We start from the raw sequence: 23,001 nt of genomic DNA, 5'->3' as shown, positions 1-23,001 counted from the left end.
GCCGAAGTTGGATGCTTAATCGACTGAGTCTCCCAGGCATCCCTATATATGAAAATTTGATCAAAGATTAACTTCAGGTACCTGGCTGGCTCACTTGATGGAGCATGCAACTCTTGATTTCGGGGTTGTGAGTTTAAGCCCCATGTTAGGTGTAGAGATTACTTAAAAATAAAATCTTAAAAAATAAAGTTTAAGTTCCTCCCTGTCTATTGCCTTGACTTAATATTAGAATGTGGTTATCTATAGTGATAGCTCTCTTCCTGGAGCAGGCCCTTTATCGAAGTTATTTTAGGCAGCTGGGGGAAGGTCAGAGTTTTTTCCTGTGTCTTCTGTTTTAGCTCAACATAATTGTGCAAGGGGCATATCTTGGGGCAACTCATTCTGAACCCCGACATCATTGAGCTTTCAAATCTGGTCTCTCAAACAATGGTCACAAGAGAAGGGACCATAGATGTGAATCTGAGCTGTCTGGTTTTTGTAGGGCTGGGGAACTGATTGATCAGGTCAAGATACTGATCTGGAAACATAAAGTACTACCGGTTTCAGATTTGAAATGTATGGTGTGAGTTTTTCCATCATTTTTCCTACCAATTGTATTCAGCCGGGGCTGATGCTGAACAAAAATGAACGGGTTATAAACAAATATTCAGTAGTATAACTTGTAAAGAATATATATAGTTTGACAGCATTTTTTCCTTGAAGAGAGGTACAAATAATGGTGATATTGTTTTAGTTGTATGCACAAAAGCTGTAAAATAATACACTTCTTTAATCTTGCTTAGTCATTATTTGACAAATTTTAAGGCTACATTTTTTCTTTTTTGTTAATATCTGAGGGTTTTTTTTCTTAAAGACTACATTTTTTCCCCCACGGCAGGGCTGTGACTTGAGTTTTTAGCTCTAGCTGGTAGCACAGTACCTGAAATGGGATAAGTTTATTGCAATTATTTGCCAAATAAGTAATACACTTTCATGTGGAGTCACAAAGTATGCTTTGTGGTGACTGTAGTTTATAATACTGTATTGCATATTTGAAAATTTCCAGGAGACTAGGCCTTAAAAAGATTCTCCTCACAAGAAAAAAAATTTTTGCAACTGTATGGTGACAGATGTTAACTAGACTGTGTTGTTCACTTTGCAATAAATATGAATACTGAATCATGTTGTACACCTAAACTACTACAATGCTATATGTCAGTTATCTCAATTTAAAAAGAAAGAGGAGGCTATTACAAACAAGAGTATGGCTTAACTAAATAAAATGCAAATTCATGGGGTATTGTAAGTAACTGCCACAATATTGTGATGGTGGGTGTGAGGAGGGGTGGGGCAGGAAGGATAAAATGTGATGGAGAATACTCTCTTAGATATGCAATTAAATATAGGTGGATAATATAATTGAACCTTTAATCTTCTTGTTTTGTGTTAAAGGTCCTCACCTCAGAATCCTGTTTTAACAATATACTGGGTTGGCTAAGCCTCCAGGTGTCTGCCATGTTAAAGCTCCCTTTTAAGGGAAGCTGTCTTGTCCTTAGGCCTTGCTGTGTGGATAGTCCCATTTTGTGTTTAGCCATAACCCCTGACTGTGACCAAGTGGACACTAGAAAATTAAACCAAGAACAGTAAACGTGGTAGGAACCAAACCAATTTCTCGGTAGGAAAAATCAACTGGGTTAAGCAGATTTTTTCCTGGAGAATTAAAAAAATTCAGAATGTGGAGAGATAGAGACAGTTAACAGTGGGGGCAAAAACTGAAACAGTGTATTAGGAAGTGTCTTGAGGTAAACATGACCATAAGGTGTGTTACAGTGTGATATGAAGAAGCAAAAACGTGAGAAATCAGACACAGACATTTAGTAGTGGAACTGAAGTCAGATATTTGGAAGTTGTATAATAAGAGCAATAGAGAAAAGATTGAGTAGTTCATTCCTCTATTTGACAGTAATTTATACAGTTACTGCTATGTGTTAGACACTGTTCTAGCCCAAGAATACTGCTCTGAAAAACAGTTAAGATAGTGGGGTGCCTGGCTGGCTCAGTTGGTAGAGCATGTGCCTCTTGATCTGAGGGTCCTGAGTTCTAGCCTCACGTTGGGTGTGGAACCTACTTAAAAAAAACAAAAAAGAAAAAAACAGTTAAGCCAGTGATTCTCAAATGGCTGTGATTTTACCTACCAGAGTATATTTGGCAATGTCTGGAGACATTTTGGTTGTTCGAGCTTAGAAGGGAGGATACTATTGGTATTCTAATGGGAAGAGGCCAGGGATGCTGCCAAATACAATGTACAGGACATTTCTTACAAAAAAGAAGGAATAATCTGACTCAAAATATCAGTAATGCTGACATTGAGACACCCTGGGATAAGCCATCATAAGTATGTATTTCATAGAATAGTTATGATCTTGCAGTTGACCTTTAACTTTCTTTGTTTTCAGAAGTGAGGAAGTTTACTGGAGTAAAATGGAGGCCTCAGTAATATTACCTATTCTGAAGAAAAAGCTTGCCTTCCTTTCAGGTATGTTTTCTTCTTAAAATTGGAAGTGTTTGATGTATAAATTTGTTTAAACTTTTTTTCTTTGACAAGTTTGACAGAATTGCATTTTTCTGTGAAGGTTTTGTTTCAGAGATATTTTGAGACCTCTTTTAATCAGAATGGGTAACTGTGCTTGCCACCTCTGTCACTGTTGGTACTTGGCAGGCCAGTATTTATTCTGTAATTGATTAAAATGACCTCTACAAGGTAGATGTCATGATATCTCACTTTTTATATAAAAATAAAATAATACTGGCCAAGAATAATTGACTAGCCAGCACTGAAGTAATTGTTTTTGAAATATAGAATTAGTTTGTATGATATCCTGTATCCTAGCTTTTGTCTTCCATCTTCCATGAGATAGTTTCAGTGCACTTGGCGGAGTTAGGAAATATCAGCTGCATCGCTTTCACTTTGCACTGTTTGAACTTGGTTGTACAGGCTTGCATTTATCTCTAGTTATTAACCCAGAAGCGTGTATCAGCTAAGAATCAAAGAGAAACTGCAAGGTACCGTGTTAGTATGAGAGCAGTAGCATGGTACACTGAGTATAGTGATTTTCTGGAATTACGGATCATTGAGTAAATTTGCATGCGGTTGGGAATAGGCGCTGTGGCCTGCCTGTTAAGGGTTACTTGAGTTGTTTGTTTGTTTTTTTTTTTAATTTTTTTATCATCTTGCTTTTCTTTTTCACTTTAGATCCTATCAGAATTGTCTTGATCTTTAGGCTATAAATGTCCTAATGTCCTTTTTAAAAAGTGTATTGTATCCCTCTGTAAATTGGCATGTTTTTCTAGTGTATATTATAAAGGGTAAAATAAGTTCTTGAATTTCACTAGTATTGTTGTATTTCCTTTTTTAAAAAAACTTATCAGTTGACACTTATATTTTCACTATTCTTGTCTGATATTAATGGTATTACAGGAAACATTCTTATTCATTGTTTGTGTACTTTGTACAAGTTCAGCAGTATCAATTCCCGTAAGTGGAAGTATTAAGGAGAATTGGTATTTAAATTTGTGTTAAGTTTTGTCAGATTACACTCTAAGAATATTGTTTGAATTTCTGTTTCTTGTAACAGTGTATGAAAATGCCTATTTGCCTACACTGTTGCCAAAAATGGATATTATTATTCTTTCATAATTTTTATTAGTGGCATTTTTGCATTTTTATGACACTCGACTCTATGCAGCATTTGACTTGGTTGGCCATATCTGCCTTGAAAGTCTTTTTCATCTTTGCTTCTCTCTTTTTGTTTACTCTAGTGATTATTTTATTGTCCCTTAGCGAAAACTTGAGGGTGTGAGGTTAAGTGTGGTCCTGAGTGTTAGACCTGTCCTCTGAAGACATTTCCATAGTGGGTCAGAATGCTGTGGTTCAGATATGAACCTTTTTGCACATTTGGCTTAATGCAGTTATAAAGCTTAGCGATTTTTGAGGAGCAAATGAAAATTTCCCTTAGGCCATTCCTCTAGACTTCCTCTGTTGATCATTAATTATTTCAACCAATAATTTTTTTTTTCCAATATATGAAATTTATTGTCAAATTGGTTTCCATACAACACCCAGTGCTCATCCCAAAAGGTGCCCTCCTCAATGCCCATCACCTACCCTCCTCTCCCTCCCACCCCCCATCAGCCCTCAGTTTGTTCTCAGTTTTTAACAGTCTCTTATGCTTTGGCTCTCTCCCACTCTAACCTCTTTTTTTTTTTTTTTTTTTTTTCCCTTCCCCTTCCCCATGGGTTTCTGTAAAGTTTCTCAGGATCCACATAAGAGTGAAACCATATGGTATCTGTCTTTCTCTGTATGGCTTATTTCACTTAGCATCACACTCTCCAGTTCCATCCACGTTGCTACAAAAGGCCATATTTCATTCTTTCTCATTGCCACGTAGTATTCCATTGTGTATATAAGCCACAATTTCTTTATCCATTCATCAGTTGATGGACATTTAGGCTCTTTCCACAATTTGGCTATTGTTGAGAGTGCTGCTGTAAACATTGGGGTACAAGTGCCCCTATGCATCAGTACTCCTGTATCCCTTGGGTAAATTCCTAGCAGTGCTATTGCTGGGTCATAGGGTAGGTCTATTTTTAATTTTCTGAGGAACCTCCACACTGCTTTCCAGAGCGGCTGCACCAATTTGCATTCCCACCAACAGTGCAAGAGGGTTCCCGTTTCTCCACATCCTCTCCAGCATCTATAGTCCCCTGATTTGTTCATTTTGGCCACTCTGACTGGTGTGAGGTGATATCTGAGTGTGGTTTTGATTTGTATTTCCCTGATAAGGAGCGACGTTGAACATCTTTTCATGTGCCTGTTGGCCATCCGGATGTCTTCTTTAGAGAAGTGTCTATTCATGTTTTCTGCCCATGGGTTTTCTTCACTGGGTTATTTGTTTTTTGGGTGTGGAGTTTGGTGAGCTCTTTATAGATTTTGGATACTAGCCCTTTGTCCGATATGTCATTTGCAAATATCTTTTCCCATTCCGTTGGTTGCCTTTTAGTGTTGTTGGTTGTTTCCTTTGCTGTGCAGAAGCTTTTTATCTTCATAAGGTCCCAGTAATTCATTTTTGCTTTTAATTCCCTTGCCTTTGGGGATGTGTTGAGTAAGAGATTGCTACGGCTGAGGTCAGAGAGGTCTTTTCCTGCTTTCTCCTCTAGGGTTTTGATGGTTTCCTGTCTCACATTCAGGTCCTTTATCCATTTTGAATTTATTTTTGTGAATGGTGTGAGAAAGTGGTCTAGTTTCAACCTCCTGCATGTTGCTGTCCAGTTCTCCCAGCACCATTTGTTAAAGAGGCTGTCTTTTTTCCATTGGATGTTCTTTCCTGCTTTGTCAAAGATGAGTTGGCCATACGTTTGTGGGTCTAGTTCTGGGGTTTTTATTCTATTCCATTGGTCTATGTGTCTGTTTTTGTGCCAACACCATGCTGTCTTGATGATTACAGCTTTGTAGTAGAGGCTAAAGTCTGGGATTGTGATGCCTCCTGCTTTGGTCTTCTTCTTCAAAATTACTTTGGCTATTCGGGGCCTTTTGTGGTTCCATATGAATTTTAGGATTGCCTGTTCTAGTTTCGAGAAGAATGCTGGTGCAATTTTGATTGGGATTGCACTGAATGTTTAGATAGCTTTGGGTAGTATTGACATTTTGACAATATTTATTCTTCCAATCCATGAGCAGGGAATGTCTTTCCATTTCTTTATATCTTCTTCAACTACCTTCATAAGCTTTCTATAGTTTTCAGCATACAGATCTTTTACATCTTTGGTTAGATTTATTCCCAGGTATTTTATGCTTCTTGGTGCAATTGTGAATGGGATCAGTTTCTTTATTTGTCTTTCTGTTACTTCATTGTTAGTGTATAAGAATGCAACTGATTTCTGTACATTGATTTTGTATCCTGCAACTTTGCTGAATTCATGTATCAGTTCTAGCAGACTTTTGGTGGAGTCTATCGGATTTTCCATGTATAATATCATGTCATCTGCAAAAAGCGAAAGCTTGACTTCATCTTTGCCAATTTTGATGCCTTTGATTTCCTTTTGTTGTCTGATTGCTGATGCTAGAACTTCCAACACTATGTTAAACAACAGCGGTGAGAGTGGGCATCCCTGTCGTGTTCTGATCTCAGGGAAAAAGCTCTCAGTTTTTCCCCATTGAGGATGATGTTAGCTGTGGGCTTTTCATAAATGGCTTTTATGATCTTTAAGTATGTTCCTTCTATCCCGACTTTCTCAAGGGTTTTTATTAAGAAAGGGTGCTGGATTTTGTCAAAAGCCTTTTCTGCATCGATTGACAGGATCATATGGTTCTTCTCTTTTTTTTTATTAATGTGATGTATCACGTTGATTGATTTGCGGATGTTGAACCAGCCCTGCATCCCAGGAATGAATCCCACTTGATCATGGTGAATAATTCTTTTTATATGCTGTTGAATTCGATTTGCTAGTATCTTATTGAGAATTTTTGCATCCATATTCATCAGGGATATTGGCCTGTAGTTCTCTTTTTTTACTGGGTCTCTGTCTGGTTTAGGAATCAAAGTAATACTGGCTTCATAGAATGAGTCTGGAAGTTTTCCTTCCCTTTCTATTTCTTGGAATAGCTTGAGAAGGATAGGTATTATCTCTGCTTTAAACGTCTGGTAGAACTCCCCTGGGAAGCCATCTGGTCCTGGACTCTTATTTGTTGGGAGATTTTTGATAACTGATTCAATTTCTTCGCTGGTTATGGGTCTGTTCAAGCTTTCTCTTTCCTCCTGATTGAGTTTTGGAAGAGTGTGGGTGTTTAGGAATTTGTCCATTTCTTCCAGGTTGTCCAATTTGTTGGCATATAATTTTTCGTAGTATTCCCTGATAATTGTTTGTATCTCTGAGGGATTGGTTGTAATCATTCCATTTTCATTCATGATTTTATCTATTTGGGTCATCTCCCTTTTCTTTTTGAGAAGCCTGGCTAGAGGTTTGTCAATTTTGTTTATTTTTTCAAAAAAACAACTCTTGGTTTCGTTGATCTGCTCTACCGTTTTTTTAGATTCTATATTGTTTATTTCTGCTCTGATCTTTATTATTTCTCTTCTTCTGCTGGGTTTAGGCTGCTTTTGCTGTTCTGCTTCTAGTTCCTTTAGGTGTGCTGTTAGATTTTGTATTTGGGATTTTTCTTGTTTCTTGAGATAGGCCTGGATTGCAATGTATTTTCCTCTCAGGACTGCCTTCGCTGCATCCCAAAGCGTCTGGATTGTTGTATTTTCATTTTCGTTTGTTTCCATATATTTTTTAATTTCTTCTCTAATTGCCTGGTTGACTCACTCATTCTTTAGTAGGGTGTTCTTTAACCTCCATGCTTTTGGAGGTTTTCCAGACTTTTTCCTGTGGTTGATTTCAAGCTTCATAGCGTTGTGGTCTGAAAGTATGCATGGTGTAATTTCAATTCTTGTAAACTTATGAAGGGCTGTTTTGTGACCCAGTATATGATCTATCTTGGAGAATGTTCCATGTGCACTCGAGAAGAAAGTATATTCTGTTGCTTTGGGATGCAGAGTTCTAAATATATCTGTCAAGTCCATCTGATCCAATGTCTCATTCAGGGCCCTTGTTTCTTTATTGACCGTGTGTCTAGATGATCTATCCGTTTCTGTAAGTGGGGTGTTAAAGTCCCCTGCAATTACCATATTCTTATCAATAAGGTTGCTTATGTTTATGAGTAATTGTTTTATATATTTAGGGGCTCCGGTATTTGGCACGTAGACATTTATAATTGTTAGCTCTTCCTGGTGGATAGACCCTGTAATTATTATATAATGCCCTTCTTCATCTCTTGTTACAGCCTTTAATTTAAAGTCTAGTTTGTCTGATATAAGTATGGCTACTCCAGCTTTCTTTTGGCTTCCAGTAGCATGATAAATAGTTCTCCATCCCCTCACTCTCAATCTAAAGGTGTCCTCAGATCTAAAATGAGTCTCTTGTAGACAGCAAATAGATGGGTCTTGTTTTTTTATCCATTCTGATACCCTATGTCTTTTGGTTGGCGCATTTAGTCCATTGACATTCAGTGTTATTATAGAAAGATACGGGTTTAGAGTCATTGTGATGTCTGTATGTTTTATGCTTGTAGTGATGTCTCTGGTACCTTGTCTCACAGGATCCCCCTTAGGATCTCTTGTAGGGCTGGTTTAGTTCAACCAATAGTTTTCAAATGTTTTTAATAATAGAGAAAAACTTTTTAAACCAAAATCATTTGGGGGAGACATTTTGATACTCATGGGTATGGGTTTTTAAAAAGTAAAACCTGAACAAAACCATGAGTAGTTGAAGTCACTATTGATTATCTATTAAGTTGAACCATTTGAAATTACATTTATTCAGGTTAAACAAACTGGTTGAGTATTGTTAATTTATATGGGTAACCTAATAAAAGAAGATCATTTATGTAGGTACGTCATGAATTGCCTTCATGGCACTCACGGGAGTTGTTTTTTTCACTTCACAGCTTTCAGTTTTTATTGATAGATTTCTAGCGATCATATGACGTTTTTACCTTTAGTATTTGCTGGTTTTTAAGCTTCTGAAATTGTCATAAATGTCAGTGGGGTCAGAGAACGGACTTCAGTGTGGAAGTCACATGGGGAACTTTTAAAGAAGCCATGTGTATTATTTAGATTTTTAAAAAACCTTTTTAGTGTTTTATTTATTTTTGTGAGAGAGCAAGTGAGTGAGCATGAGCAGGGGAGGGGCAGAGAGAGAGGGAAAAAACAAAATCCGAAGTAGGCTCCATGCTCTGAGCCGTCAGCACAGAGCACAACGTGGCGCTCGAACCCACGAACCGTGAGATCATGACCTGAGCCAAAGTTGGACACTTCACCGACTGAGCCACCCAGGAGCCCCAGTATTAGCTAGATTTTAATGTTGATGGAAAATTGAAGAGGACTTGCATGTACACGAAATGGCAGTGTGTTCCGCTGCCTGGCTTTCATGCTTCTATATCCAGGTCCCATGTGCTCTTCTCAGCTGGCGGGACTTTTCTCCTTGTGAACGCAGAATGCCTGTCTGACCTCTGTGAGTTAACTCAGACCATTCTTTGTCACAGATTACTCTAATGCTCTTTTAGCTTAGCTAATAAATTCTACCCATTCTTCTTAAGTCTTTTCTATAAAGTTTTGCACCTTTATCACAGCTGTTATCATTTTCTCCATTTTCTGAGTCATTTTTTGTAATACTTTATGTATTTTATACACAGCCTACCCAATGAATTTGTATTTTATACTCTTATTTCTTATGACATAAAACTTTTCTTCCTAGGTTGATTGGAAATTTATTTTCCTCATAATGCTTATAGTGCTAGACATGCAATAGGTGCTCGATGAATTGATTACATCAAGAAACAGACTGGAAGAAAATTGAACAAAATGATAATTGCTATGTTTAACTGAAGATTTCATGGGTGAATTTTTTTTTCTTTTTTCTCAAATTTGTATAATTTTGCTATACTACTATAAACATTTACAGTATATAAGATAAACAACTATTAGATAGTATTTTTACTTCTATCATAAACACTCTTTGTTTTAGTAACATTGGGTTCAAACATTCATTTAGTGCTTTAATATCTATTACATGTTATATTTGTATCTTTTTCTTTTAATAGGAGGAAAGGACCGACGAAGTGGCCTCATTCTGACAATTCCATTATGCTTGGAACAGACAAATATGGATGAGCTGAGTGTTACCTTAGACTACCTACTCAGCATTCCAAGGTGACTCTAAAGGTGTCTTTTCTTAAATTTTGATATGTTGTCATTCATTTACTAATGATTCCTGTTACTAAGGTACACATTGCTGTCTTACCCGCTTTTATTAGTGACATTGTAATTAAAAACACTAGAATTAATCATTTCTGATACAACACCATATAAAACAATTATTGTATGCTCTTAATACACTGAATAATGTGATACAGATTTCCAAAATGTATGTACTGTCAGCTTTTAAGGAATACACAGATTGAGCATCTGTATACCATGCAACTTGAGAAAACAGAATTTGGTAGAAAGTATTTTTTATTTAAACATCTATTTTACTCCATAGATATAGATCTAAATCTATGTATATATAATCTATCTGTATATCTACAGATATAAATTGGTAGGTTTTAATATACTGAGGAAGGCTATTAGCAGTTTAAAAACATTTTTATTTTTAAAAATGCCAAAAATGTTTGTTTTACTTTGAAGGTCCTTGGATTTTTAATTCCTATATTTCTTGGATGAAGACAAAACAAACTTTCCTTTTTGCTTCAGCTGACCCGTCACTTCAACAATAAAAACAAGCTCCCTCCCCAGCTTCCTCTCCCATATGTGATATTTGAGGGTTGAAGTCTGATTGCATGTTAGACTCACCTGGAGAATTTTTTTTTCAAAATTCTAATGCCTGGGAGATTGTAATGCTCTCCAGAGATTCCGATCAAATTGTACTTGTGAGGTCTGCTCATCAGACGTTTTTAAAAAACCCTTTAAACTTCCCAGATAATTCTAATGTGCAGTCAGATTTGTAAACCATTGTTATAAATAATGAGAATGAGAGCAGATTTTTTTGTTTGTTTGTTAAATATAGAGGTGGCAAAGGGAACAAAACCATCTTTATCTAATGCTTTTTAAGGTCCAGATAGTGAATTTTAAATATTTTAGTCAGAGCAAACAGTTCTTTGTATTCTGGGTCTGTATTTTGCAACCTATTATGTAATAGGTTTTTTTTTTTTTTTTTTTTTTTTTTTTTTTTTTTTTTTTTTAAGATTCAGCATTTGTTTATTTTTGGGACAGAGAGAGACAGAGCATGAACGGGGGAGGAGCAGAGAGAGAGGGAGACACAGAATCGGAAACAGGCTCCAGGCTCTGAGCCATCAGCCCAGAGCCTGACGCGGGGCTCGAACTCCCGGACTGCGAGATCGTGACCTGGCTGAAGTCGGACGGTTAACCGACTGCGCCACCCAGGCGCCCCGGTTATTTCATTTTAAACCGTCTTCTAGAGTTCATGGTTAAAACTATATTTTAGAACAACTGACTTTATTTACACCTCCTTCCAATAATGGTCTATAATTTAATGATTCTCTTGCTGATTATTTTTTCTGTTTTGGGGAAATAGAGGTCTTCAAGTGAAAATTTTCAATTTTTTTCACTTTCTGGAAAGGAAAATTCTCAAACTTCACAGCGTGTTAGTATTGGATAACCTTCCTAGTCCTCTGAGCTGCTGATAGCTATTTGTGTTATTCACCATTAGACAACATATTACTTCTAGGTAAATAACACTAGCTAGACATACTGCTAACAAATTTGGAAAAAGTATCCATGCTTCATAGATATGTGGTCAGGGAACTTAGAGACCATCTGAACCAATTGCCTTGTTATATAGGTGAGGAAATTGAAACTCAGGTTATAGGTACTTGCCCAGGATCACACAGCTAGTTAGTAATAGAGCTGACACTAGAATCTACCTTTGCTGACACTGATCCAGAGCTCTTCATATTTCACATGAATGAAGTACAGTGTAGTTGTATTTTATGTGAGGTGAGGTTCTGAAGTTGGATTGTAACGCACAAATTACTGATAGTCAAAATTATCCTTGAATAATGCCCAAGGAAGGATTAGAATTAGAGACATACAAACTATTTTTCCATGAACATGCAGATTTTCCTCCAGTGACACTTGAGGAACATGTCACTGAGGCTGAGTTGCAGAAGACACATTTGGCTAGTGATTAAGTTTATGATAAGAAAATGCTTGCTTATGTATGCTGGAATCATGCTCAGCCCAGTAAAATGCCCCTATTGTAAGAGGCACTGGGTAGGTGAGGCCGGCTAAGGCACCAGCAGTTTGACTCACATTCTCTGTCTATTCACTCTGGATGTGCAAGCAGCAAGTACAATGGAGGACAAAAGTAGCCTACACTTTTAAAATTTCTCTCTCTCTTTTTCTTACGTAAATATATACATAATAGTCCTCTGTAAATTATGAATCAGTTTCTGCATATCCACAAATACCTGCTGGCTAATAGACAAGTTATGAATTGAAGCAAGATGAAAGAACTTATTCTAGCAAGGCAAAATAAATACTTGGATACTTTATTTTTGAAAATTGTTTTGCTAAGTTTTGGCCTTCTCAAGTATTTGTGAAAACTGAATTGTTAACTTTCTGTGTTCTTGGAACAGCCTTCTATAATTTGGGTGTTTAAAAACAGAGTTGGCAGCTCTGTATCAGTACTTGACATTTCCTTAGAGAACTAGAGTGTTTTTGAGCTCTTCATTGCAAATCTGGAGATCAGTTTATTGGGTGCAGTCTTGAAAACTGACTTTTCTCCTTCAGAATGTCTGCCATTCAAAACTGCTTTTATTTTATTTATTTTTTAAAATGTTTTTTAAAAATTTATTTTGAGAGAGTAAGAGATTGTGTGCGCACGAGTGGGGGAAGTGCAGGAGAGAGGGGGCGGAGAGAGAGAGAGAGAAAGAGAGAGAGAGAGAGAGAGAGAGAGAGAGAGAGAGAAACCAAAGCAGGCTCCACGCTGTCAGCATGGAGCCTGATGTGGAGTTTGAACTCATGAACCATGAGATCATGATCTGAGCCAAAGGCAGATGCTTAACTGACTGAGTCACCCAGGTGCCCCTCAAAACTGCTTTTATTTATTTATTAAAAAAATTTTTTTTTACGTTTATTTATTTTTGACAGAGACAGAGTGCGAGCATGAGCTGGGGAGGGGCAGAGAGAGAGGGAGACACAGAATCCGAAACAGGCTCCAGGCTCCGAGCTGTCAGCACAGAGCCCGACACAGGGCTTGAACTCATGAACCGCGAGATCATGACCTGGGCTGAAGTCGGACGCTTAACTGACTGAGCCACCCAGGCGCCCCAAAACTGCTTTTAAATTATAATCCCCCCAACATTTTATTATGAAATATTTCAAATGTGCAAGAAAGTTTAAAGAATTGTAAATACCATTATGCCCATCACTTAGAAGTCTCCAACCAAAATTGAACTTGATCACATGTCTGTTCATTTACCCATCCCTCTTTCCATCCCAGAACTTTTTTTTAAAATTTTTTAATGTTTGTTTATTTTTGAGAGAGACAGAGTGTGAGTGGGGGAGGGAGAGACAGATAGGGAGACATAGAATTGGAGGCAGGCTCCAGGCTCCGAGCCGTCAGCAAAGAGCCCGATGCGGGGCTCAGACTCACAGACCGTGAGATCATGACCTGAGCTGGAGTCGGCCACTTAACCTACTGAGCCACCCAGGCGCCCCCATCCCAGAACTATTTTTAAGTTTACCCTATCAGATTTTGCTCAGCATGTATCTAGAAAGTTGTCCTTTTTAGTAGTATGTCTTAATTTTTTTGTGTGACCTGCTGTGTCTCCCAGTTTTCTGCTGTTAAAGTTTGGCCCCTCCTAAGCTGTGACTGTCTGAGGACAGCTCCAGCAGTGTGCTTGTGTGGCCTCATCCTCACAGGACATGCCCCAAAGTGGTCTCCTTTTGCAATGAACACATTAACATTTTGAATATATTAATAGATTTTAAAAACTTATGTAAAAATGAAAAGACTATTCAGTTTTTTATCTATACTTCATGCTTATGTTTAATGACTAGAGACACCATATGATATATACCTATTTTATATATTTAATTTTGCTTTTTTTTTTCATTTATTCCATTTAGTATTCCATATACCTGCCTGTTATTAACCAGAAATCTGAATCCTTATCTTGAGAATTCGTTTATTTTTATTTTTATTTATTTTTTTAAAATTTACATCCAAGTTGGCATATAGTGCAATAATGATTTCAGGAGTAGAATCCAGTGATTCATCCCCTTTATATAACACCCAGTGCTTATCCCAACAAGTGTCCTTCTTAATGCCTCTTGCCTATTTAGCCCATCTCCCCACCCAAAACCCCTCCAGCAAGCTTCAGTTTGTTCTCTGTATTTAAGAGTTTCTCACGTCTTGTCCCCCTCCTTGTTTTTATATTATTTTGCTTCCCTTCCCTTACGTTCATCTGTTTTGTATCTTAAATTCCTCATATGAGTGAAGTCTATATTTGTCTTTCTCTGACTAATTTCACTTAGCATAATACCCTCTAGTTCCATCCACATAGTTGTAAATGGCAAGATTTCATTCTTTTTGGATATGTTCCTGTTTGAAACAGGTAACCCAGCACAACTGAGAATGGAAGCATTTCCTGATTCTTTTTCACATGGGTTTCCCCTAAGCCTGTTTTTGTTTCAGACCCTCAATTAGAGGGCGTAAATGAAATACTAAGTTTATGCCCAAGTAACTCGTGTCAGTTCTACATGGAGTTCAAGCCTAACCATTACTGCCCCATTTTCTGTAAAAGGTCAATCATAGGTTTTAGTACAGAATAATAGTGACAGGTTTGGGCCAGCCTGAGTGTTAAATTTTAGGAGAGGTAAATCAAGTTTATCTTTTGTTTTCTTAGCTATTGCTGTATATTTTAGACATAAACAGCATGATCAGAAACTTATGTGAGTCTATAATTAAGAGATTCCTTTATGGAATTAAAGACAAGAAATAGAAATTAATCTACAAATGTTTTCATTAAAGAAGTAAATACTGAGACTAGCACTAACCAAAAATCTCACAAATAGTTTGTCAATCTCATATTGTTTTATTACATAATTCAAAATTTAAGATCAGAAGCATATTCACATTCAGTACAGAGAATGAAATTTGTTTCAATACTATTATGTGAAATGTGATTATAAGATAATGAGACTACCTGCTTTTTTTTTTTTTTAATGTTTATTTTGGGGGGGGGGGGGGGCAGAGAGAGGGAGACACAGAATTTGAAGCAGGCTCTGGGCTCCGAGCTGTCAGCACAGAGCTCGACTCAGACAGGGCTCGAACTCACAAACTGTGAGATCGTGACCTGAGCTGAAGTCGGATGCTTAACCGACTGAGCCACCCAAGCACCCCTAGACTACATGCTTTTTAAAATCACATGACAAATGGCAAAACACATTTCTTAACCTTGTTTTCTCATTATTAATTTTCTAAGGAGACCCTTTAGAAAGTTTTTCCTATTCACTTCTGCTGGTGTTACAGTAGTTTATAGTCAAATTACAGTCTGTTTTTAGATTGTGAGGTCTTTGGGGAACCTGGCTGGCTCAGTTGGTAGAGCATCCAAGTTTTTTTTTTGGGGGGGGGCGGGTGGGACCAGCTCACGTTTAATTGTGACATTTTAAAATTGGACAATTGTTTTGACATCTGCTCCCTCCTCCATATTTAGTCTCTTTAAAATGACAGGAAAACACCAACCAATCATAGGCTTAATGGGTTTCATAAGTTTATACCTTCAGTTCCTATTTGTAGCATCCAGTATTCCTTTGAAATGCCAGACAGACCTGGCAGTGGCCAGCAGTACACTTCAGACCTCCAGAGTTTAAAAAAAAAAAAAAAAGTGTAGGTTCTCTGAGTATTCGGTGTTGTAGTGGCACTTGTCCAAAACTGGTACATCCCTATCACTGGGGAACTTTAAATGTACCACTGGATAAAAAAAGCTTTTTTCCCTTCAAGGGCAAGAAAAAAATCACTCCTCAAAGCCCACCAGATCTGACTGTGAGGTCTTTTTCCTGTCCTATCTCTTCAGGCTTGTTTTTTTCAGTGGAGCAAGAGAGACCAAGATCTGACATGAGTTACAAGAAATAAGACCGAGATGGCTATAAAGCAAGTGACCAGGAGCAAATGAGATGCTTCTTTACTTCTCACATCCAATATATGTGCTTCACAGAAAAACGACCGAAAGTAACAGTCCCACAAAATACAACAGCTAGAATTACAAAATCCATTCATCCGAGGGTGGTGGGAGGCAGGAAGGGGAGTTGGGAGGGTAAATGGCATAGGGAGAAAGAAAGTATTCAAATCAGTCCAGGCACAGGGGCTGGCAAGTGCTAGAGAAGAGATGCAGAAAAACCTGTGGTCCATTCAGACTCACTGGTGTTAAAAATCCATATACTGGTGTCAGGAAGATTCTGCCTTATACACACTAGAGACAGAAATCCCAGTTCCTCAGAGAGAAGGGAACATGCAGAGGGTCCTTGGCAGAACGGGACCTGCCTTCCCTGGTGGAGGAGTTGATAAGGAAAAGAGCTCCTACAGCCTCCTTCCAGTCCCACCCATCTCCCTCCTCTGGATGGCAGGTGACTCAGTGGCCTGCAGGGGTCTTCAGTTTGGCAGGAGACAGATGTAGTGAAGGGAATTTCTCAGCAGAGGTTGAGCTAGTCAGGGAAGACTACAGGTAGTCTGTCTTATGGAAAAGTCCGTTCCTTAAGAAAACCACCAAGAGAAGAAGCACAACTTGAGAGGTATGCTTTGCCAGGGTTCTTTGCTTCATTGGTGCTGATTATGAACAGAGGAAAGAGAATGGAGAAGAGGCTGATAATACATGAGGATGGCACTGTTGTGAGGAAAGTCAGTGGCAAACCAAATCCAAAGTAGTACAGCCAGTTCCTTTCTGTGTTTGACAGCCAGTGGTGCATTTCAATTCCTTACTGAACCAACGATACTCAAAGCAGTATAGAGAGTAGAGGAGGGACATATGCAGAAGACTAACCTGCATATGGTCTAGAAGACTAGACCTACAAGGTAGATGGGAAAGAGACTCACAAACATCCCCTGGATCAGGAAAGGAGCCTGCAGCAAAAGGTTGAAGAGCATGTCAGCAATAATTTTGCTGACACTAGGGAATAGGTGAGGCTCCCTCCCTGATACTGGATCATGCTAGATCAGCGTGTTAAACCAAATGGCACTGACAACATTGCTAAGCACAAACACGGACGTAAGGAAGAATTCTAGCCACAGCCAAACATCTCCATGTAGTGATGGATCACCAGTAACTTGGGCTGTTACTGAATGTAGCACAGGAATAAACACTTGATAAACAAGAGGAGACTTAACCAGAATACTCCACCATTCCAAGTGCAGCACTGGAAAATTCTGATGATACACGGCTCACTCTCTTGCTTCCTTTCTATACTTTGGGCTCTCCTCTGCGCCACGACACTGCTTGCCCTTCTTCAATACAGCTCCTCTCTCTTTGTTGAGTCCAAGCATCTAGCTTTGAGATGGTTCAGATTCCCCAGAATGAGCCTTTGATTCTCGTGGCAAGGTCCTGGAGAAAGGTTTTGACACTGTCAGCCATTTCTTCACCACCCGAACTACACAGAGAGAGAAACGTCTCAAAATCTTTGATCATGATGGATCTGGCCGCTCTGCTGCCTGGCTCCTTGCCCACCATGGGCCGCCCAGCCCCTCCTGGCTTCTCTGGGCCTGCCACCAGCTCCCTCCCCGGCGCTTCCAGGGCTGGGGCCGCTGCACCAGCACTGGGCATGCCCAGGGCTGCACTGGGCCACCGGGAAGTCAGGCTGGTGCCGAACTGAGCCACGCCATGCTGCCCTGGGTGGAAGGGCAGAGCATGCTACTCTTGATCTCAAGAGTCGTGAGTTTGAGCCCCATGCTGGGTGTGGAGCTTACTTCAAAAAGACAAAAAAAAAAAAAAAAGATTGTGAGGTCCTTGAATGCAGAACCTGTTTTATTTATCTCCATATCCACAATGCCAGTAAAGTGATTTGAAGACTTCATGTGTTCGTTATATGCATATTGAAGGAACAAACCACACTTAGCAACAGTCATAGAAATGACCTAAAAAACATCATGAAGGGAAATAGAACAGCTGTGTATAGTTCTATAATTTTTAAAAATGGTGAAATCATTATTTGAATCCCGTAATTAGTTTTATAACTGCTAGTATTTTTTTTTAATTCTTAACGGTAATTGACATACAATGTTATATTGGTTTCAGGTTTATAACATCATGATTTGAAAAGTCTGTACTCCGTGCTCACTATGATAAAGTTGGTCACCAAACATTGTTATTACAATACTATTCCTTATGCTGCAGTTTTCATTTCTGTGACTTATTTTATAACTGGAAGTTTGTACCTCTTAATCCCCTTCGCCTATTTTGCTCATCCCACCACACTTACCTCCTTTCTGGCAATCACCAGTTTGCTGTCTGTATTTAATAGTCTGTTTCGTTGTTGTTGTTTTTGTTTTTCTATATATAAGTTAATCATATCATATTTTTCTTTCATTTTTTTTTATAAAGGGGCCAGGCATTTTCATTTTGCAAAGGGGGCTTGTGTATTATTATTTTTTAATGTTTTACTTTTGAGAGAGAGAGTGTGTGTGAGTGGGGGAGGTGCAGAGAGAAGGGGAAGAGAGGATCCAAAGTAGGCTCTGCACTAACAGCGGAGAGCCTGATGTGGGGCTCAAGCTTACGAACTGTGAGATCATGACCTGGGCTGAGGTTGGACGCTCAACCGACTGAGCCTTCCAGATGCCCTGAAATTCTTTTTTTAAATTTATTTTTTAATGTTTATTTATTTTTGAGAGCAAGAGAGACAGAGCATGAGCGGGGGAGGGGCAGAGAGAGAGGGAGACACAGAATACGAAGCAGGTTCCAGACTCTGAACTGTCAGCGCAGAGCCTGATGTGGGGCTCAAACCCATGAACCGTGAGATCATGACCTAAACCAAAGTTGGACGCTTAACTGAGCCACCCAAGTGCCCCTAAAATTCTTTTTTTTTTAACGTTTATTTATTTTTGTGAGAGAAGGAGGGGGGAGGGGCAGAGGGAGAGAGAGAAAGGGAGGGAGGGAGAGAGAGGGGATCTGAAGCAGACTCTGTGCTGATAGCGGTGAGCCCCATGTGGGGCTTGAACTCATGAACTGAGATCTGAGCTGAAGTCGGATGCTTAACCGACTAAGCTGCCCAGGCGTCCCTTCTTTGTTTATTTTACTTAGCATAATAACTGTTGGTCCTTCCATGTTGTTGTAAATGGCAAGATTTCATTCTTTATGGCTGAGTAGTATTTTGTTGTATGTATACACACACACACACACACACACACAGACCACATCCTCTTTATTCATCTGTCATTGGACACTTGAGTTGTTTTCATATCTTGGCTATTGTAAATAATTCTTCAATAAACATAGGATTCCATATCTCTTTTCAGATTAGTGTTTTTGTTTTCTTTGGGTAAGTGCCCTGTAGTCGAATTATAAGACTGTATGGTATTTCTATTTTTAAGTTTTTGAGGAACCTCTATACTGTTTTCCATACTGGTTGTACCAATTTATCTTCTTACCCTAAGAGCATAAGGGTTGTCTTTTCTCTACATCTTTGTGAACACTTGTTATTTTTTCTCATTTTGATACTAGCCATTCTTACTGCTGTGAGGTGATATCTCTGTGTGGTTTTGATTTGCATTTCCCTGATTACTGGTGATATTGAACATCTTTTCATGTGTATGTTTGTCATTTGTATGTCTTCCTTGGAAAAATGTCTGTTTAGGTCTTCTGCCTATTTTTTAATCATACTACTGGGTTTTACTTGGTGTTCAGTTGTGTAAGTTTTTTATATATTTTAGATATTAACCCCTTATTGGATGTATCATTTGCAAATATCTTCTCCCATTCAGTAGTTTGTCTTTTTGTTTTGTTGATGGTTTCCTTGTTGTGCAAAAGCTTTTTATTTTGGTGTAGTCCTAATAGTTTATTTTTGCTTTTTTTTCCCTTGCCTCAGGAGACATATCCATAAATATGTTGCTAAAGCCAGTGTCTGAGAGATTACTGTGTATGTTTTCTTTTAGGATTTTTATGGTGTCTGGTCTCACAGTAGGACTTCAATCCATTTTGACTTTACTTTTGTGTATGGTGTAAGAAAGTGGTCCAAGTTCATTCTTTTGCTTGTAGTTCTCCAGCTTTCTCCACACCATTTATTGAAAAGGTTATCTTTTCCCCATTGTATGCATATTTTTGCCTCCTTTGTCAAAGATTAATTAACCCATTCAAGTGTGGATTTATTTCTGGTCTCTCTATTCTGTACCATTGATCTGTGTGTCTGTTTTTGTGCCAGTGCCATAGTGTTTGTGTTTTGATTATTATAGCTTTGTAGTATATCTTGAAATCTGGGATTGTGATACCTCCAGCTTTGTTGTTCTTTCTCAAGATTGCCTTGGCTATTCAAGGTCTTTTGTGGTTTCATACAAACTTTAAGATTATTTGTTTTAGTTCTGTGAAAAATTTTAATAAGGATTGTGTTGAATCAGTAGATTGCTTTGGGTAGTATGGACATTTTAACAATATTAATTCTTCTGAGCCATAAGCATGGTATCTTCCCATTTGTCTGTGTTGCCTTCAGTTTCTTTCATCAGTCTCTTAGTTTTCAAAGTACAGATCTTTCATCTGCTTGGTTAAAGTTATTCCTAGGTGTTTCATTCTTTTTGGTGCAGTTGTAAATGAGATTGTTTTCTTAATTTCTCTTTCTGCTCCATTATTAATGTTAGAGATGCAACAGAATTCTGTATATTTTTGTATCCTACAATATTACAGATTTCATTTATTCTAATAGTTTTTTGGTGGCATCTTTAGGGTTTTCTGTATATAGTACCATGTCATCTTAAGATAATGACAGTTTTACTTCTTCCTTACCAATTTGGGTGCCTTAAAAAATTTTTTTTTATCTGCTGAAATTAGGGCTTCTAGTACTGTGTTGAATAAAAGTGGTGAGAGTGGACATCCTTGTCTTGTTCTTCATCTTAGAGGAAACACTTTCAGTTTTTTCACCATTGTGTATGATGTTAGCTGTGGGTTTTTTTTCACATATGGCCTTTATTATGTTGAGGTGTGTTCCCTCTAAACCCACTTTGTTGAGAGTGTTTATCACGAACAGATGTTGTGTTTTGTCAGATGCTTTTTCTGCATCTATTGACATAATTATGTGGTTTTTATCTTTTCTCTTGTTAATGTGTATCACATTGATTAGCGAGTATCAGTTCTTGCATCCCTGGAATAAATTTCACTTGATTGTGATGAATCATCCTTTTAATGTGTTATTAAATGTGCTTTGCTAAAATTTGTTGATGATTTTTGCATCCATCTTCATCGAATATATTGGCTTGTGTTTTTCTTTTTCTGTATTATCTTTGTCTGGTTTTAGTAGCAGGGTAACATTGACCTCATATAGTGAATTTGGAAGTTTTCCTTTTGTATATTTTGGAATAGTTTGATAAGAATAGGTTATTAACTATTTTTTAAATGTTTGGTAGAATTTATCTGTGAAGCCATCTTGTCCTGGAGTTTTGTTTGTTGGGAGTTTTTTGATTGCCAATTCAGTTTTGTTACTAGTAATTGGTTTGCTCACATTTTCTATTTCTTCCTGATTCAGTCTTAGAAGATTGTTTCTGGAAGTTAATCCATTTCATCTAGGTGGTTTAATTTGTTGGCATACAATTTTTTATAGCATTCTCAACAACCCTTCGTTTTTCTGTGGTGTCAGTTGTTATTTCTCCTCCTTTGTCATTTCTGATTTTATGAGTTCTCTTTTTTTGTTGATGCGTCTTGCTGAAGGTTTATCAATTTGGTTTATCTTTTCAAAGAATCAGTTCTTAGTTTCATTGACTTTTTCTAATTTTTTTTTAAGTCTCTGTTTCATTTGTTTCCATTCTCATCTTTATCATTTCTTTCCTTCTAACTTTTTTTTTTTTTAAGTTTGTTTATTTAGAGAGAGAGTTAGCACACCCAGGAGCAGGGGAGGGTCAGAAAGACCAGGAGAGAGAGAATCCAAGCAGGCTGGGCGCTGACAGCGTGAAAGGAGCTCAGTCCCACAAACTGTGAGATCGTGACCAAAGCTGAAATCAACAGTTGGACACTTAACTGACTGAACCACCCAGGCGCCCCTGTTCTTTTTTCTAATTCCTTTAGGTGCAAGATTAGTTTGTTTATTTGAGATTTTGTATGTTTCTTGAGATAGGTTTATATCACTATAAACTTCCTTCTTAGAACTGCTTTTGCTATATCCCAAAGATTTTGTACTGTTGTGTTTTCAGTTTTGTCTTTATGTATTTTTTTATTTTCTCTGATTTCTTCACTGACCCATTGGTTGTTTAGTAGCATGTTTAGCTTCCATGTGTTTGTGTTTTTTCTAGTTTGTTTTTTTTTTCCTTGTAATTGATTACTAGTGTCCTACTGTTGTGGTAGGATAAGATGCTTGGTTTGATTTCAGTCTTCCTATTCCTAAATTTATTGAGACTTGTTTTGTTACCTAACATGTGATCTATCCTGGAAAATGTTCCACGTGCATTTGAAAAGAATGTGTATTCTGTTGTTTTTGGATGGAATGTACTGTATATATTTGTTAGGTCCAATGTGTCATTCAAAGCCATTGTTTTCTTGTTGTTATTCTGTTTGTATCATCTATCCACTGATCTAAGTGGGGCGTTAAAGTCCTTTACTATTGTATCACTATCGGTTTCTCCCTTTATGTCTGTTAAAATTTGCTGTATATATTTAGGTGCTCCTGTGTTGGGTGTCTGATATTTATAGTTGTTACATTCTCTTGTCAGATGGATCCTTTTATCATTATGTAATGTCCTTGTTTGTCTCTCATTTTATTCATTTATCTATTTTTAATGTTTATTTACTTAGCAGGCAGGGGTGGGGCAGAGTGAGGGGGAGAGAGAATCCTAAGCAGGCTCAGGATTGTCAACGCAGAGCTGGACATGGAGCTCAAACCCATGAACCGTGAGATCATGACCTGAGCCAAAATTAAAAGTTGGATGGTTGACTGACTGAGCCACCCATGTGCTCTGCTGCAGTCTTTCTCTTAAAGTCTATTCTGTCTGATAGAAGTATTGCTAACCCAGCTATTTTTTCCCCCTTCTTCTGCATGAAATATATTTTCTCATTCCTTCACTTTCAGTCTGTATGTGACTAGATCAGAAGTGAGTCTCGGGGCGCCTGGGTGGCGCAGTCGGTTAAGCGTCCGACTTCAGCCAGGTCACGATCTCGCGGTCCGTGAGTTCGAGCCCCGCGTCAGGCTCTGGGCTGATGGCTCGGAGCCTGGAGCC

General features: G+C 38.1%; 1 protein-coding gene and 1 pseudogene across 1 annotated transcript in view; one reads left to right on the top strand and one right to left on the bottom strand.

Moving 5' to 3' along the window:
* The window catches only part of SESTD1 (SEC14 and spectrin domain containing 1), a 116,615-nt gene that overhangs the window by 9,382 nt on the left and 84,232 nt on the right, over positions 1-23,001 (top strand). Inside the window, 2 exon segments of the mRNA XM_030325266.2 lie at positions 2,436-2,515; positions 9,680-9,788. Of these exon segments, the coding sequence (XP_030181126.1) occupies positions 2,436-2,515; positions 9,680-9,788 (189 nt within the window).
* LOC115520685 lies at positions 16,235-17,236 on the bottom strand (annotated as a pseudogene).

This window comes from Lynx canadensis, chromosome C1 (assembly GCF_007474595.2).
Source record: "Lynx canadensis isolate LIC74 chromosome C1, mLynCan4.pri.v2, whole genome shotgun sequence".
NCBI classification, from domain to species: Eukaryota; Metazoa; Chordata; class Mammalia; order Carnivora; family Felidae; genus Lynx; species Lynx canadensis.
Note: the sequence above shows the minus strand (reverse complement) of the source record. Positions and strands in the feature narration are given on the sequence as shown.